We start from the raw sequence: 13749 nt of genomic DNA, 5'->3' as shown, positions 1-13749 counted from the left end.
GAGTGCTGCCTCAGCTGGTCTATTCCCTGTCCTGGTGTCCAATGAGCTTCCTAAAAATGCAAGTCTCTTTCCTGTAGTTCCCCATCATTTGCACACAACAACCAAGCTCAAGGTGTGCAAGGTCTTCTGTCACCCTCCCTAGATCCCTTGCCCAAGCGTCCTCACCTCCAGGTTTCTGCTCCAGCAGTAGCTCCTGGTTCTCAGCACCCCATCAGATGCTTTCTTGCCTTCCTGTTCCTCCTGGTGGTTCAGGATTTCCCTCCTTTTAGTCTGAATTACTTTTATCCAGTCTCTTGATGAAAACATATTGATAGTCTTATAGAGTTCTAGCACAGACAGAGTTGGATGGTTCAGTTGTTTGTTCAATATATGGATGGATGGGTTAATGGATGGATTGATGGGTCAGTGGATCAATGGATGGATGGATAGATAGCTGAGTGGATGGATAGTTGAATGAATCCATGGATGAATGGATAGATGAGTGGGTAGATGGATGCATAGATGAGAGGATGGATAGATGGATGGATGGATGGATGGATGGATGGATGGATGGATGGATGGATGGATGGATAGATAGGTGGAAAAATGGATGGATGGAAGCATGCCTGCCTAGATAAGTAGATGGACAAATGGATCAATAGATGGGTGAGTGGATGGAAAGATAGATTAATGGGTAGGTGGGTGGATGGAAAAAATGAACCTATGATTTTTGAAGTGTATTTGGATATTTGAGGGATTAGAACGTGCTCTCGGGGCACCTGGATGGCTCTGTCAGTTAAGTGTCCAACTCTCTATAGGCTCAGGTCATGATCTTCAGATTTGTGAGTTCAAGCCCTGCATCAGGCTCTGTGCTGACAGTGTGGAGCCTGCTTGGGATTCTCTCCCTCTCTCTCTGCCCCTTCCCATGCATTCCTTCCCCCTCCCCCATCTCTGTTATGCTCTTGCTCTGTGTCTCAAAATAAATAAATAAACATTAAAAAAGAAGATGCTGTTCAATTCCCAGGCAAAAAAAAAAAAAAAAAACAACATGCAGTAAATATAATAATGACATTAATATTTATTCACCTTCAGTATTCCACTGGGGTTAAAGATAGTAAATGGACAAGGAACTAGCTTTTCCCTGGAGGAGCTTAAAAAAATCTGTTGTCATTTTCAAAAGTTGCAATACAGACTTCCTGCAATATGACTTACAGTCACAGGGAGGGGGACTGTAGTACATATAAGGTGGTCCAGAAGAAAATTAAAATAAAGCTTTTAGTGATAGAATTTTTTGGTCATTTTTCACAATGTTATTTTTCTTCCCTCCACTGTAGTGGTCAGTTTTCTCTTGCGGTTGTCGGCCTGGACATAACGTCCTTGGGATTACGCTCCCTCAAGGAGATAAGTGATGGAGATGTGATCGTTTCAGGAAACCAAAAATTGTGCTATGCAAATACAATAAACTGGAAAAAACTGTTTGGGACTTCAAGTCAGAAAACCAAAATTATAAACAACAAAGATGAAAAAGGCTGCAGTAAGTAATCACTTTGGTTGATCATGGAGATGGTTCACGTGGGTCATGTATGTTGATTTAGAAGATTCCCAAACATTTAAATTATATTTTTCATTCCTAAAGAAGCAGATTAAAATAAATCTGTACAGTCCTACATGTGAAGTTATCATGGGAAGTTCACCGGAATTGTTTCCAGATCATTCACATTTCGTAGGATGAATTTGCCTGGAGGTTTAAGCTGTCAATTATTTGTAACGTACAGAACTAAATTCAGCATTAATTATTTTACCTTTCAGCCGTTCTCCCTGCTCATTTCAGCCTCTAATGACTCTAGCTGGCAACACATAGAGGCATACACACACGCATGCAGATAGAATGAGCATTTTACAGTGACATTTCCTCATCAGAGTTTAGAGCCACAGGCTTCTCTTGAAGCCAGGCCATGCACATTTCTTTTTACCGAGACCCTGGTCACTGGGAGAAGCAGATCTGAGTTCAAATTCTGCCTCTAGCCCTTCCTAGCTTCCAGATCTTGGTCAATGTACTTAATACCTTTAGGCTTTGGCTTCCTCATCCATGAAATGGAGACCGCAGTGATTCCCACTGCTAGTGAGAGAATGAAGTGAAATTTTGTATATAAAACTCTTGACATGGTGCCCAGCACACGGCAAGGAACCACAAACTTTCCCTTGTGTCTCCATCAGCTATGACACTCATCAGCAAAGTGCTACCCAGGTCCGGACCAGGAACCCTTGACTCCCAGTCTGGAAAAGGGAACTTGAAGTTGGCCTCTAGAAGCCCATTTTGTGTCACTGCTTCTTCCAGGGACCCCCAGCATGTCTGTGCAGCTCAGGGTCACAGAGAACCCAGCGCCTCATTTACAGGTGTTGTCTCAACTGGCCCCTGTAGTCGCTGTCCCCTAGCTGACTCCTTGTGGCTCCCTGTGTCTTCTCAGAGGCCATAGGCCATGTCTGTCATCCATTATGCTCGTCAGAGGGATGCTGGGGCCCAGAGCCGAAAGACTGCGTGTCCTGCCAAAACGTCACCCGTGGCAAGGAATGTGTGGAGAAGTGCAATGTTCTGGAGGGGTAAGGTTATTTTGTAACCCCTTTGTTCTGATAAAAACTAAGGCGATTGTTTTTATAAGTTTACTGTTGTTCACTTTGATACTTTTCCTTTTTTTCTTTTTCCTTTGTTTTTGTTTATTTGTTGACAGCTGTTAATCACCAAAGGAAATGAACAAACTTTTTGCATTACTTAATCCAATCCACTAATTTATAGAGTCTCGGTTTTGGAAATATCTAATCTCTTTCGAAGCCACACAAAGTTCCCAAGAGAAATGGAAAAGCCATAAATGGTTCATGTGGCCAAGACCACAGTCACTTAGACTTTTCTTTGCAGTACATTTTTCCTGGTGTGTCAGAATATAGTAATACTAATTATATTTCCTGGTTAATTTTTGTTTTATGTTCAACCAATATCGAACAGTGCAAATAACTTGAAACATAACCATGGACAAAGAAATAAACAATCATATAAACTTTGTTGGATTTTTTTTGCTATCGGTTAAAAATACAGTTGCTTGAGGGGCGCCTGGGTGGCGCAGTCGGTTAAGCGTCCGACTTCAGCCAGGTCACGATCTCGCGGTCCGTGAGTTTGAGCCCCGCGTCAGGCTCTGGGCTGATGGCTCGGAGCCTGGAGCCTGTTTCCGATTCTGTGTCTCCCTCTCTCTGCACCTCCCCTGTTCATGCTCTGTCTCTCTCTGTCCCAAAAATAAATAAAAAACGTTGAAAAAAAAAATTAAAAAAAAAATACAGTTGCTTGATTCTGTGGGAATCTTGATATTGATGTAAAGCTCTGACCACAAATAACCACAAATAATGACTAAAAATAAATTAATAGGAAAGTAAAATATAAGGATAGAGAGAAGCAGAGGCTTTTTCCTTTTTAATTTAAAGAAAAGGGGACATTTTGTGAGAGAGGAGAGCCATAGGAATTACAAATGGCTACGGGAAATCTTCCTTCTTATTTTGCTATCAGGGCTTGGGCCACAGCACGGATTCAGAAATATTCAGGGGACTCCTGGGTGCCCAGTTGGTTAAGCGTCTGTCTTCGGCTCTGGTCATGATCTCACGGTTTGTGAGTTCGAGCCCCGTGTCGGGCTCACTGCTGTGAGCGTAGGACCCACTTCAGATCCTCTGCCCCCCTCTCTCTGTGCCCCTCCCCAACTAGTGTTTACTCTCTCTCTCTCTCTCTCTCAAAATAAAGACACATTAAAAAAAAAAAAAAAAGAAATATTCAGGGTCAGAATGAGAGGACCAAGTCTAATTCTGTAGGAATCCTTTAGCAAAGACGCCGAGTAACCTAGCAGAGTCCTCTGTGTAATTCAACAATATTAATGCAATCCTTACTGCTATGAATAGACGTGAATGTCGTGTTTTCTACATCTTTTTAAAGGGAGAGGGAATTGAAACCACCATGTTGTTGGTGCCCATGCCTTTAGACAGCACTTGCTCAGTTTGCAAGATGGGCTCCTCCGGCCGGCATCATGACCCAGAGAAGGAGGGACGGAAAAACTGGGCACATTTGGTTTAATTGATGACATAAGGGAAGACTTGGGGAACATGTTGCGGGGTGTAAACATTCCTTGTGTTTCCTTGTTCACTGGCGTGAAAGCCTGCAGTTAATTACCAGGCGGCATTCAGTCTTAATAGCTGTCACAACTGTTTTGTCTTTTCAGTCAAACATCATCTTCTTGCTTAATGTGGACCCATACGTCTTTGAGGAACAGGGAAACTAGTTCAAGCAAAAGTGTTCACACCTGTGTTCCATACTTCCTTTTTTTATTAATAATCATTGAGTACGTTTTAATATCTCTCCTTCCTTTTCCTGTGAGTCAATCTACAGTTACCATTTCCTTCTAGCTTAATTTAAATATCCATGAATCTGATATTGTGGGGGGTGGGGGAGGTGGTCACCTCTTCCGGACTATTACTTTTTTCATTTGTTGACCTGTTTGCCTAATAGACAAAAACTGTGCCTTATAGAAAAATGTAGGGAAGATATTTTGATTATAAATGAAGCTTGTGCATTTATTCGGAGAGGAGATGACCATGGATTCAGTTAACAAAATCGGTTTATCATATTGCAATATAATCCTAGATTCCCTACCGTTCAATGTTTACCTAAATTTTTCTCGCATTTCTGAGAAAGGTGTTCTGTGTCACCTGAAATTTCAGACAATTGCAACTCAGACAGTTGTAACCTGCCAGCATTTTGAATCAGGATCTCTAGAGATAGCACTGATCGGTTTTCTTTCTTCTCTCAGGGAGCCAAGAGAGTTTGTGGAGAATTCCGAGTGCATACAGTGCCATCCAGAATGCCTGCCCCAGGCCATGAATATCACCTGCACAGGACGAGTAAGGAGCACGTTTGATGTTATTCACTCATACGTCCAAGGGAAAAGCCTTCCCAAGCAGCAGAACCACAGCAATGATCCAGCATCACTCTGCGGCTACCAAAGAGGCAGCCATGCCCATACAGGGGGCCTTGTGACCTCCCAGCTGGGTCACAGAGGCTGTGGTTGAGTTGACGTCATCACGCAACCCACCTTGTAGGAGCACTCACCCTTTCTGTCCAACACCCTCCGACAAATCTAATAAAATCTACTCTTTTACCAAAAACCAGGGATGCCTATGGGAGGCTGGGGACATCGACAGCCAGTGTTCACTGTTTCTGACATCTGTCATCATTGGTTCGTCATCTTAGTCAAACATCATCAGATTCTTATTTAACATTCATTCATAATTATTTGAAGAGTTCTTAAAGAAACACCTAGTGGAGCACCTGGGTGGCTCAGTCGGTTAAGTCTCTGACTTTGGGCTCACGTCATGATCTCATAGTTCGTAGGTTCGAGTCCCGCATTGGGCTCTGTGCTGATGTCTCGGAGCCTGGAGCCTGCTTCGGATTCTGTGTCTCCCTCTCTCTCTCTCTCTGCCCCTCCCCACCTCATGCTCTGTCTCTGTGTCTCTCAAGAATGAATGAATGTTTAAAAAAATTTTTTAAAGAAACATCTAGCAAAACTTTTCAAAATTCAGGTTTCTATTTACATAAAGAGTATACGTGAGAATTCAGGTCCTCCTCACACCAATGTTCCAATGTTGTTCATTCTCAATATTATTTATAAGGAGTTCTGTTTGTATTTGAGCTTCAACAGCCATATCTAAACCTTCTAATTGAACACATTTTTCAAAAGCTGTCTCTAAATCAGGCTGAAGGCTGTGTTTTGAGGTGTAGGCTGCTACCAGGGCAGTTTACAAAGTAAACCATTGATTTATAAGTTTACATGGTGTTAAATTGTCATCATTAAAATAAGTCCGTTGGTGATTCTGACTTAGTCATCGGACCGTTCTGATTCTGGGAACGCTCAGTCTTTGGACAAAACGGAGACATCAGAGAACTTCACCAGTGAGCACATCCTTCCCTACCAGCTTTATTTCACTCCCTTGATGTAGGGCACAACCCGAATAGTCAAGTTTCACTTCTGTGAGTTTTTCGGAGTTTAGGAAACAGAATCAAATAAACACGGTATACAGTTACTTATGCCCCCACTGCTTACTTCCACTTACTGCCTTCTTGTCCCTGGAGAAACATAAATGTGGGCTTTCTTCAGTTCGCCTCAGCAAGCCTGGCTTCCCACATAGTTGCTCTTTAAGTTCAGATATGATATGCAAACAATGCCATCTGAGCGATAGAGATGTAAACGTACACGTAGACTCATCAAGATGTTTTGACAAAGAAACTTGCCCACAGTCTGTTAAGTAAACTGTCACGAAGCGTACAGTATAGTTTCTTTTCCGTTGTTATATCGTCAATGCATTTGAAGACTTCTCAGTAGGCTGTGAACAGTGGTTCACAGTCACAGACAAGCTTGTGTTTCTGCTTTAAGAACGTCTGTTGTTTGACTTCTTTTTCACACAAAGTATTATAAGTAAAAAGTTACTTCAGTTTCGAAAGAGAAGGAAGCCTATAGACATGTCTCCCTCCGTCTTGGTGTAGGGACCAGACAGCTGCGTGCAGTGTGCACACTACATCGACGGCCCTCACTGCGTCAAGACCTGCCCGGCTGGCATCATGGGAGAAAACAACACCCTGGTCTGGAAGTTTGCGGACGCCAATCGCATGTGTCACCTGTGCCATTCAAACTGTACCTACGGGTGAGTGACAGCCTGACTGTGGTGCAGACGACGCCAGGCAGAATGTTTCCTGTTTTCATTGTACATAACCAAAAAAGAAGTCAAGTAGAGGACAGAGAATAAGTTTTCTGACGACGTTAAATGATAGCGTGATATGGGCTCTTTTACTTCATATTCAACAATTGTTTCTGCAAAATTATGCAAAGGTGTTATCAGCTTTCCCAAGGGGCTCGAGCTCGGTACTCAAATCAAGACTCTTCCAGCGCCTGTCCTGTCACTGTCCTTGTCAAGTCACCTCTTCAGTTGTAAACTGGTTTTTCCTTCCCCCTGAGCTACTTCTGCATCAGTAGCTTCTCCCTAGTAACCCCTGCTGTTTCCCCCGCAGCACCTTCAGAGGCTGCCAAAAAAAACCAAAAAAACAAAAAACGGAAAAAACAACAAAAAAAACCCGTGTGTGGTCCCAAAATGGACAATTTCAATTTGCACTCACTTTGTGTAGTATTCCCTCTTGGAGACTGCGGGGCATTGTTGGGGAGAAAAAGCTAGTGAGCGGGGAGTTTATCAGTGGTCACTCATTAGTGATGCCTTTTGTCTTTGAGTTTTGGTTTCCCTAGGAGATAATAGAGTGTGAAATAGGGAGGCCTCCCATGCATCCACTTCCTGAAAAAGCCTGTGTGTGTGTGTGTGTGTGTGTGTGTGTGTGTGTGTGTGGTGTAGGAAGGAAGGCCCAAAGGCACTGGGGAGAAAGGAGAAGGACAGCTTGAAAATGGGGGAGGGAACAGACCCTACCCTCCGGGAGGAGTGTACAAATCCCAGCCCTTGACTGAGGTAGGAAATGGGGTGCTTGACAGGCGCCTCTGGCCTGGTCACATACTTGAAATGTAGTCTTTCATCCTTAACCAGGCCATGAAATGGTAGTGTCCCCCATCTCCTTTTTTAAATTGATATAGAGCTTACACACAATGTTCTATTCGTTTCAGGTGTACAGCATAACAATTTGACAATTCTATACATTACGCAGTGCTCCCCACAATATGTATAGTCACCATCTGTCCCCAGACAAAATTATTACATTATGGACTATATCTTCTGTTCTGCACTTCTCATCCCCATGTCTTATTTATTTTATAACTAGAAGCTCATACCCCTTAACCCCTTCACCCATTTTAGTCATCCCCCCTGTTTCTCTGTGGCAACCACCGGTTTGTTCTCTGTATTTGTGAGTCTGTTGCTGTTGTTTGTTTGTTCGTTTGTTTTATTTTTTTAGGCTCCATTATATAGATGAAATCTTACGGGATTTGTCTTCTTCCGTCTGACTTGTTTCAGTTAGCATAATTCTCTCTAGGTCCATCCATGTGCAACAGCATGAGTTGTCTTTTGCATTTAATTGGAATATTCTGTTTTCTTACTGATGTTTGTCTTGGCAAATGTTGCCATACTTCAAAGCCAATGTATTCTGCCTTTTTATATCATTCTGTAATCAAAATAAGGGACGGTGGCCTCCCTCACTAGAACGAGGACCCAGCTTCTCAAGAGTCATTTAAGACCAATGCCGTCTCTGCTGTATGTAAGACGTTTCAGTCCTGTGGGAGGAGAGGAAACCAGCTCCCGTACTGCCCCTGGATTCCAGGGTCTGAAGTCATCACTGCCGTTGCCCTGCCCCTGAGACTCATTCTCACACATCGGTTCCTCTCCTCCTACCCCTTAATTAGTATGGCTCTAGTCTTGGCCGCCTCTCCTCCCCTTCCTGTACTGACATCCTAGAGCCAGATATGAGACAGCTATACCTATATCATAAAGTACGCATGAACGCATTTCAGTAACAGAGGCGAGAAAATGTCCACTTTGCTAAATGCTAGAACAATCTGTGTCAGAGAGTGCAGCATTCAAAAATACATGCCGAGTGAATGAATGAATGAATAAATGCAAAATAAATAAATAATTAACTGCTGCCCCCCAAATTGAGAGTTATGGTGATTTTAATGATTTGAGAGTAATTTAAAGCACGTTGACTTATGATCAAAATGTGTATTTCTCCCTCAATACCCACAGCTGTTCTGGGCCAGGTCTTGAAGGCTGTGCAACAGATGGGTAAGTGTTCTACTTGAGTCTAGTGGACCTTCTCAGAAATGACCAAACACTCTATCTGCACAGATTATGTTTTCCTGCATTTCTGATTCCCCTCTGCCTTCACAGGTTCTTTTTTTTTTTACAGATTTTTAAAAATGTTTTACCTTATTTTTTGAGACACAGAGAGAGACAGAGCACGAGCAGGGGAGGGGCAGAGAGAGGGCGAGACACAGAATCCAAAGCAGGTTCCAGGTTCTGAGCCCAACGTGGGGCTCGAACCCACAAATGCGAGATCGTGACCTGAGCCCAAGTCAGAGGTCTGCTCAACCGACTGAGCCACCCAGACGCCCCTTTTACAGATTTTTTTTAAGTTTATTTTTTTTATGTTGACAGAGAGCACTCGCAGGGGAGGGGCAGAGAGAGAGAGAGGGAGAGAGAGGAAATCCCAAGCAGGCTTCGCACTGTCAGCGCAGAGCCCGAGGTGGGGCTCAGTCCCATGTACTGTGAGACCATGACCTGAGCCGAAATCAAGAGTCGGACGCTTCACCGACTGAGCCACCTGGGTCCCCCTACCTTCACAGTTCTTATTTCTTCTCTGGGCTGGCATAGCATCCCTGGCAGAGACCATCCTGCTGGTTGCACCCACCTCTCCCGTGCCTACTTTGTCGTGTGCTTCAGCGGAAGGGATGCAGGATGTGAGCCCTGGGGCCTGTTCCACGCCCAGCTCGTACTTGGTACACAGTGCTCCTCTTTATGTGGAGGCTATTTATGACTTCTTGGTCACACCAGTTCTGCTAGAGCCTCCTTCTAGCTTCTCTTCTTTTCCTGCTTGATGATCCATTTGACCGTATCACAAACCTTCCTGTGTGATGACAGCTCCAGCTTGGGGGGACTTTCTCCCCTTTTCTAAACAATGACTTCCACTAGCATTTCAGTTCTGATTCATTTGCTATCATTGCTTGAAATGCTGCACTAGGAAAGGCAGAATCAGGAATGGCTGTTCAGACTCCTCAGGACAGAGTGGTGTTATCCACCAACACTGTCTAGCAAGGAATCAGAATGATATACAAGGCTCCTCTTTGTCATTCCTGACGTCCCCAACGCTAACCAAACCTCCATCTCTTCCATTTCTCATCATGTCTACAAAATCCCTTCAATAACCTGCCCTCCCTGTCAGCTGACTCTTCTGCCCCAGAATTAACCCTACTCTCAAGTGAAACCTTAAAGACAAGTTAGGCAGTCTCTTGCTTCCTCTTTGCTGAGCCTACCGGGATGTCAGCAAAATTTGTCCTATCTTCATGCTACACTCAGTACCTTTGTAATGAGGTTTTCCGTCAAAGCCCCACCTGGAAACTAGTCAATGGCCATTCCTTGTGATATTTACTCTTTTTATGTTTTTCTTCCTTTTTTATTCACTCACCCTTACTACAGCTCCCCATGGAACAGATAGTCTGTAACCAATTATTCTTTGTATCTTTCTGGTGTTCTTTTCAATATAATAAAAACTCACTAATCCAAAGTGCATTCACTGGGGAGATGGGATAATGCAGGAGATGACTTTTTCACTCACTGAGAAGAAAGTGTTGTAAATATCATTGTCATGAAGTACCTTTGACCCACTTACAAGCAATTTGTAAGGATCTTGGGATACTTATGTGCTAATGATACTAATTAATCTTTGATGTTCTTTAACATTTCTTCCTAAAAATACGAAGTTTGCCAGAAATTCGAATAGAATAGATACTTGAGAACAATAATTTTAAGATGATTTTTATAGAATTTTAATATGTAAAATTAAATTATTTTATATTAAATTGATACAGATTATATTTATAGGACTTGAAGATTGTATTATAGCATTTCTAGAATCTATAAATACAGATTATATTTATGGAATTTGAAGATTCTAAATTCAGAACCCACGAATTCAGATGCTTGTTTCCTCAGTGAGCTCTAGAACCTGAGTTTTGAGTTTTTGCTGTCCCTGAATCAAACACCACCTTTGTGGGAAGAAGAATGTGGCAGAGTGGTTTGATGTTGCATGGTGACATCACTCATTTATGACAATGATCTTTTTTATGTTGAAATCCTATCACGTGATAACCTCCCCCCAGCTTATTCATAAAGCATTCCATATGGCTGTCATCCCGTCTTGAAAGCCAAGAACACTTTGAAGAATCTCAACATTATGGAAAGAGTCCCTTCACCTAGGCAAACCAGTAGACAATGCATGTCTTAATACATGTGATGTGATGTTCTAGGCTTCGTATGTATGGAGATACTCTGGGGATACATGAAAATTCATATAAAAAGCATTACTGAAGTCTGAGTTACTTTTTGAATTATGTGGTTTCTTAAAAGATTAAAATATAACTGTCGGGGCACCGGGTGGCTTAGTTGGTTAAGCGTCCAACTCTTGATTTTGGTTCAGGTCATGCATGATCTCATGGATCAAGCCCATCTAGGTGTGGAGCCTGCTTGGGATTCTCTCTTTCCCTCTCCTTCTGCCCCTGCCCCATGTGTGTGTGTGCATGTTCTCTCTCAATAGATAGATAGGTAGATAGATAGATAGATAGATAGATGATAGGAAGGAAGGAAGGAAGGAAGGAAGGAAGGAAGGAAGGAAGGAAAAAAGAAAAGGAAAGGAAAATAAGGGAAAGAAAAGAAAAGAAAAAAGAAAAGAAAAGAAAAAAGAAAAGAAAAGAAAAGGAGTCATATGGAGATGTCCAGATGATAGGTCAATTTAAAAAATGCAAAAAAAAAAAAAAAAAAAAACCTGGGGGCAAAGCCTCTTATGCTCAAGAAGGTGGAAACACTACCCTAGAAACTCTTTGCTTTCTTTCCTCTCTGTAGAAGCCACATGGTATCTATTTTCTGAGATGATGTTAAATGATGTCAATGTACCAAAACATGCAGGAAGTACATACAATGCCAATGTAATAGAGTCTGTCACCAAACCTCACTTTTCCACGTCTCCCTCTTGTTCCAGGCCCAAGATCCCATCCATCGCCACTGGGATTGTTGGGGGCCTCCTCTTGGTGGTGGTGGTGGCCCTTGGGGTGGGCCTCTTTCTGCGCCGACGCCACATCGTCCGCAAGCGCACACTTCGCAGACTGCTGCAGGAAAGAGAGGTGAGTAGGTGCCCAGGCCGCACGCCCACCAGTGCCCCTCTCCCCAGAACCCCAGACAGGAACGAAGGCTCTCCTGCCAAGTGTTGCCAACTATTTTAAATGTGTAATTGTATTATTATGCCTTATTGCTTACGATGGAAAAACCAGAAAGAATCTCTGAATGTCCAGGTATAAACAATTAATGACATTTTCGTACCTCTCTGGAGTGAAATGCCAATGTTCCTATTATAAGTCTCACGACACAGATACAAAAGCCATAGGAGTCCTGTTTAACATACAGCACTCAGGTACATGCACAGGAGAAGGGCTTGCAAACAGGTTGTCTGGTGATTCCTGTGAAGGCACATGTTGAGATGTTACTTTGGCAAATCCCATTGTCTACAATAGTGCCGTTCCATTTTGAGCTGTTTGTGACTCACTCTACTGGTGGGTCTTCGGCCGGCATCTTTGTGTCCGGCAGTGTGTCAGAAGCCAGAGTCCCTGGGAGGAGGGACCCGTAGCAGCTCATAGCACAATGGCACTTGTGTGTGTTAGGAGGCCCGACAGGCTACCAAAATGACCAACCATATCAAAACTTCCCTCACCAGAATACTCTCAGTCCGGCTTATTGGCTAGAAACAGAAATCAAAATTGCATTTGTTGAAATGGAGCTCTTCTGTGCGAGGATACCTGTATCAGGGAGTCCCTGTCCCAACATATCTTTTCTGAAGTCCTAAAGAGAAGGTGTGCGTTCCTCCTTCCGAGTGAGCATGGCGGGTTCTTGGTGCTGACGCCCATCCACACATGGCTGTGTCTGAGCCTGGCTCACACCTCCTCCCATGTGGGCCTGAGCATTGAGGCCGCGACCCTCCTTCCTTGTCTCTCACAGCTTGTTGAGCCTCTTACGCCCAGCGGAGAAGCTCCCAACCAAGCTCTCTTGAGGATCTTAAAGGAAACAGAATTCAAAAAGATCAAGGTGCTGGGCTCTGGAGCATTTGGCACAGTGTACAAGGTGAGGCCACCAGGGCACCGAGACTTCTGGGGATGCAGGTTGGTGGGCATATTCAAAGTCCTGGGCTGTCTACTGTCTATCAAGCTTGTCTACTCTATGTGTAGCTCAGGGTTTGGGAAATTCTGATGTTTTCCACAAGTTGTCGAGAGGGAATCTTTTATACTGGTGACGTATAAGTGGTCCTGTGAGACCTGTACACAGACAACAAAGTTATTGTGGAGGACAGCATTGACTTTGTAAAGGGGTGAGTGGCAGGGATGGAGTCTGAAGGGGGACTGCCTCTCACTGCATGACAGCATCCAAATAATGCCCAGGTCAAAACAGCTCTTAATTTGTTTTTCCTGGATCCTGTTATATCAAGTCTGATTTCCATTAGACCCAGAGCCAGTATCTCAGAATTCTGGACAAAATGATCCACACTGGTTTTATAATTCACACAAGCTTTGGGTTTTTTGTAATCTAACTACTCTGATTCATGGAACACTATATAGCCAAAGAGCTGCTGAGATGTCATGGCTCCTAGCACTGGTGACCTTGGAGCACAGAGCTGTGCTCAAGGTCCCTCACCCTTTCGGATGGTGTCACTGGTAAAGTCCGTACATCTTGTGAGTCAGCATATTGCATAGTGTGACAGTCGCCAGTTAATGTCTTCTCTCCCTCCTCGTCACAGGGACTCTGGATCCCAGAAGGTGAGAAGGTTAAAATTCCCGTGGCCATCAAGGAGTTACGAGAAGCCACATCTCCAAAAGCCAACAAGGAAATCCTTGATGTGAGTTTCTCCTTTGTTTCCTAGTTATCCACAGGCGTGGACATCAGGAGCCACATTTTAGAAGCCACACACTGCCCTGTTTTAGACTTTTTCCATCACCA

General features: G+C 43.5%; 1 protein-coding gene across 2 annotated transcripts in view; it reads left to right on the top strand.

Moving 5' to 3' along the window:
* EGFR (epidermal growth factor receptor) overlaps positions 1-13749 on the top strand; it is a 212608-nt gene that overhangs the window by 164627 nt on the left and 34232 nt on the right. For both annotated transcript variants that reach the window (XM_058725515.1, XM_058725517.1), the window contains exons 12-19: positions 1314-1513; positions 2448-2580; positions 4821-4911; positions 6551-6708; positions 8740-8778; positions 11747-11888; positions 12757-12879; positions 13550-13648. In XM_058725515.1, the coding sequence (XP_058581498.1) occupies positions 1314-1513; positions 2448-2580; positions 4821-4911; positions 6551-6708; positions 8740-8778; positions 11747-11888; positions 12757-12879; positions 13550-13648 (985 nt within the window). The remainder of the gene's footprint in view (positions 1-1313; positions 1514-2447; positions 2581-4820; positions 4912-6550; positions 6709-8739; positions 8779-11746; positions 11889-12756; positions 12880-13549; positions 13649-13749) is intronic.

The sequence above is a fragment of the Neofelis nebulosa genome, chromosome 4 (assembly GCF_028018385.1).
Source record: "Neofelis nebulosa isolate mNeoNeb1 chromosome 4, mNeoNeb1.pri, whole genome shotgun sequence".
Classification (NCBI taxonomy): Eukaryota; Metazoa; Chordata; class Mammalia; order Carnivora; family Felidae; genus Neofelis; species Neofelis nebulosa.
This window is presented reverse-complemented; position numbering and strand designations above follow the sequence as displayed.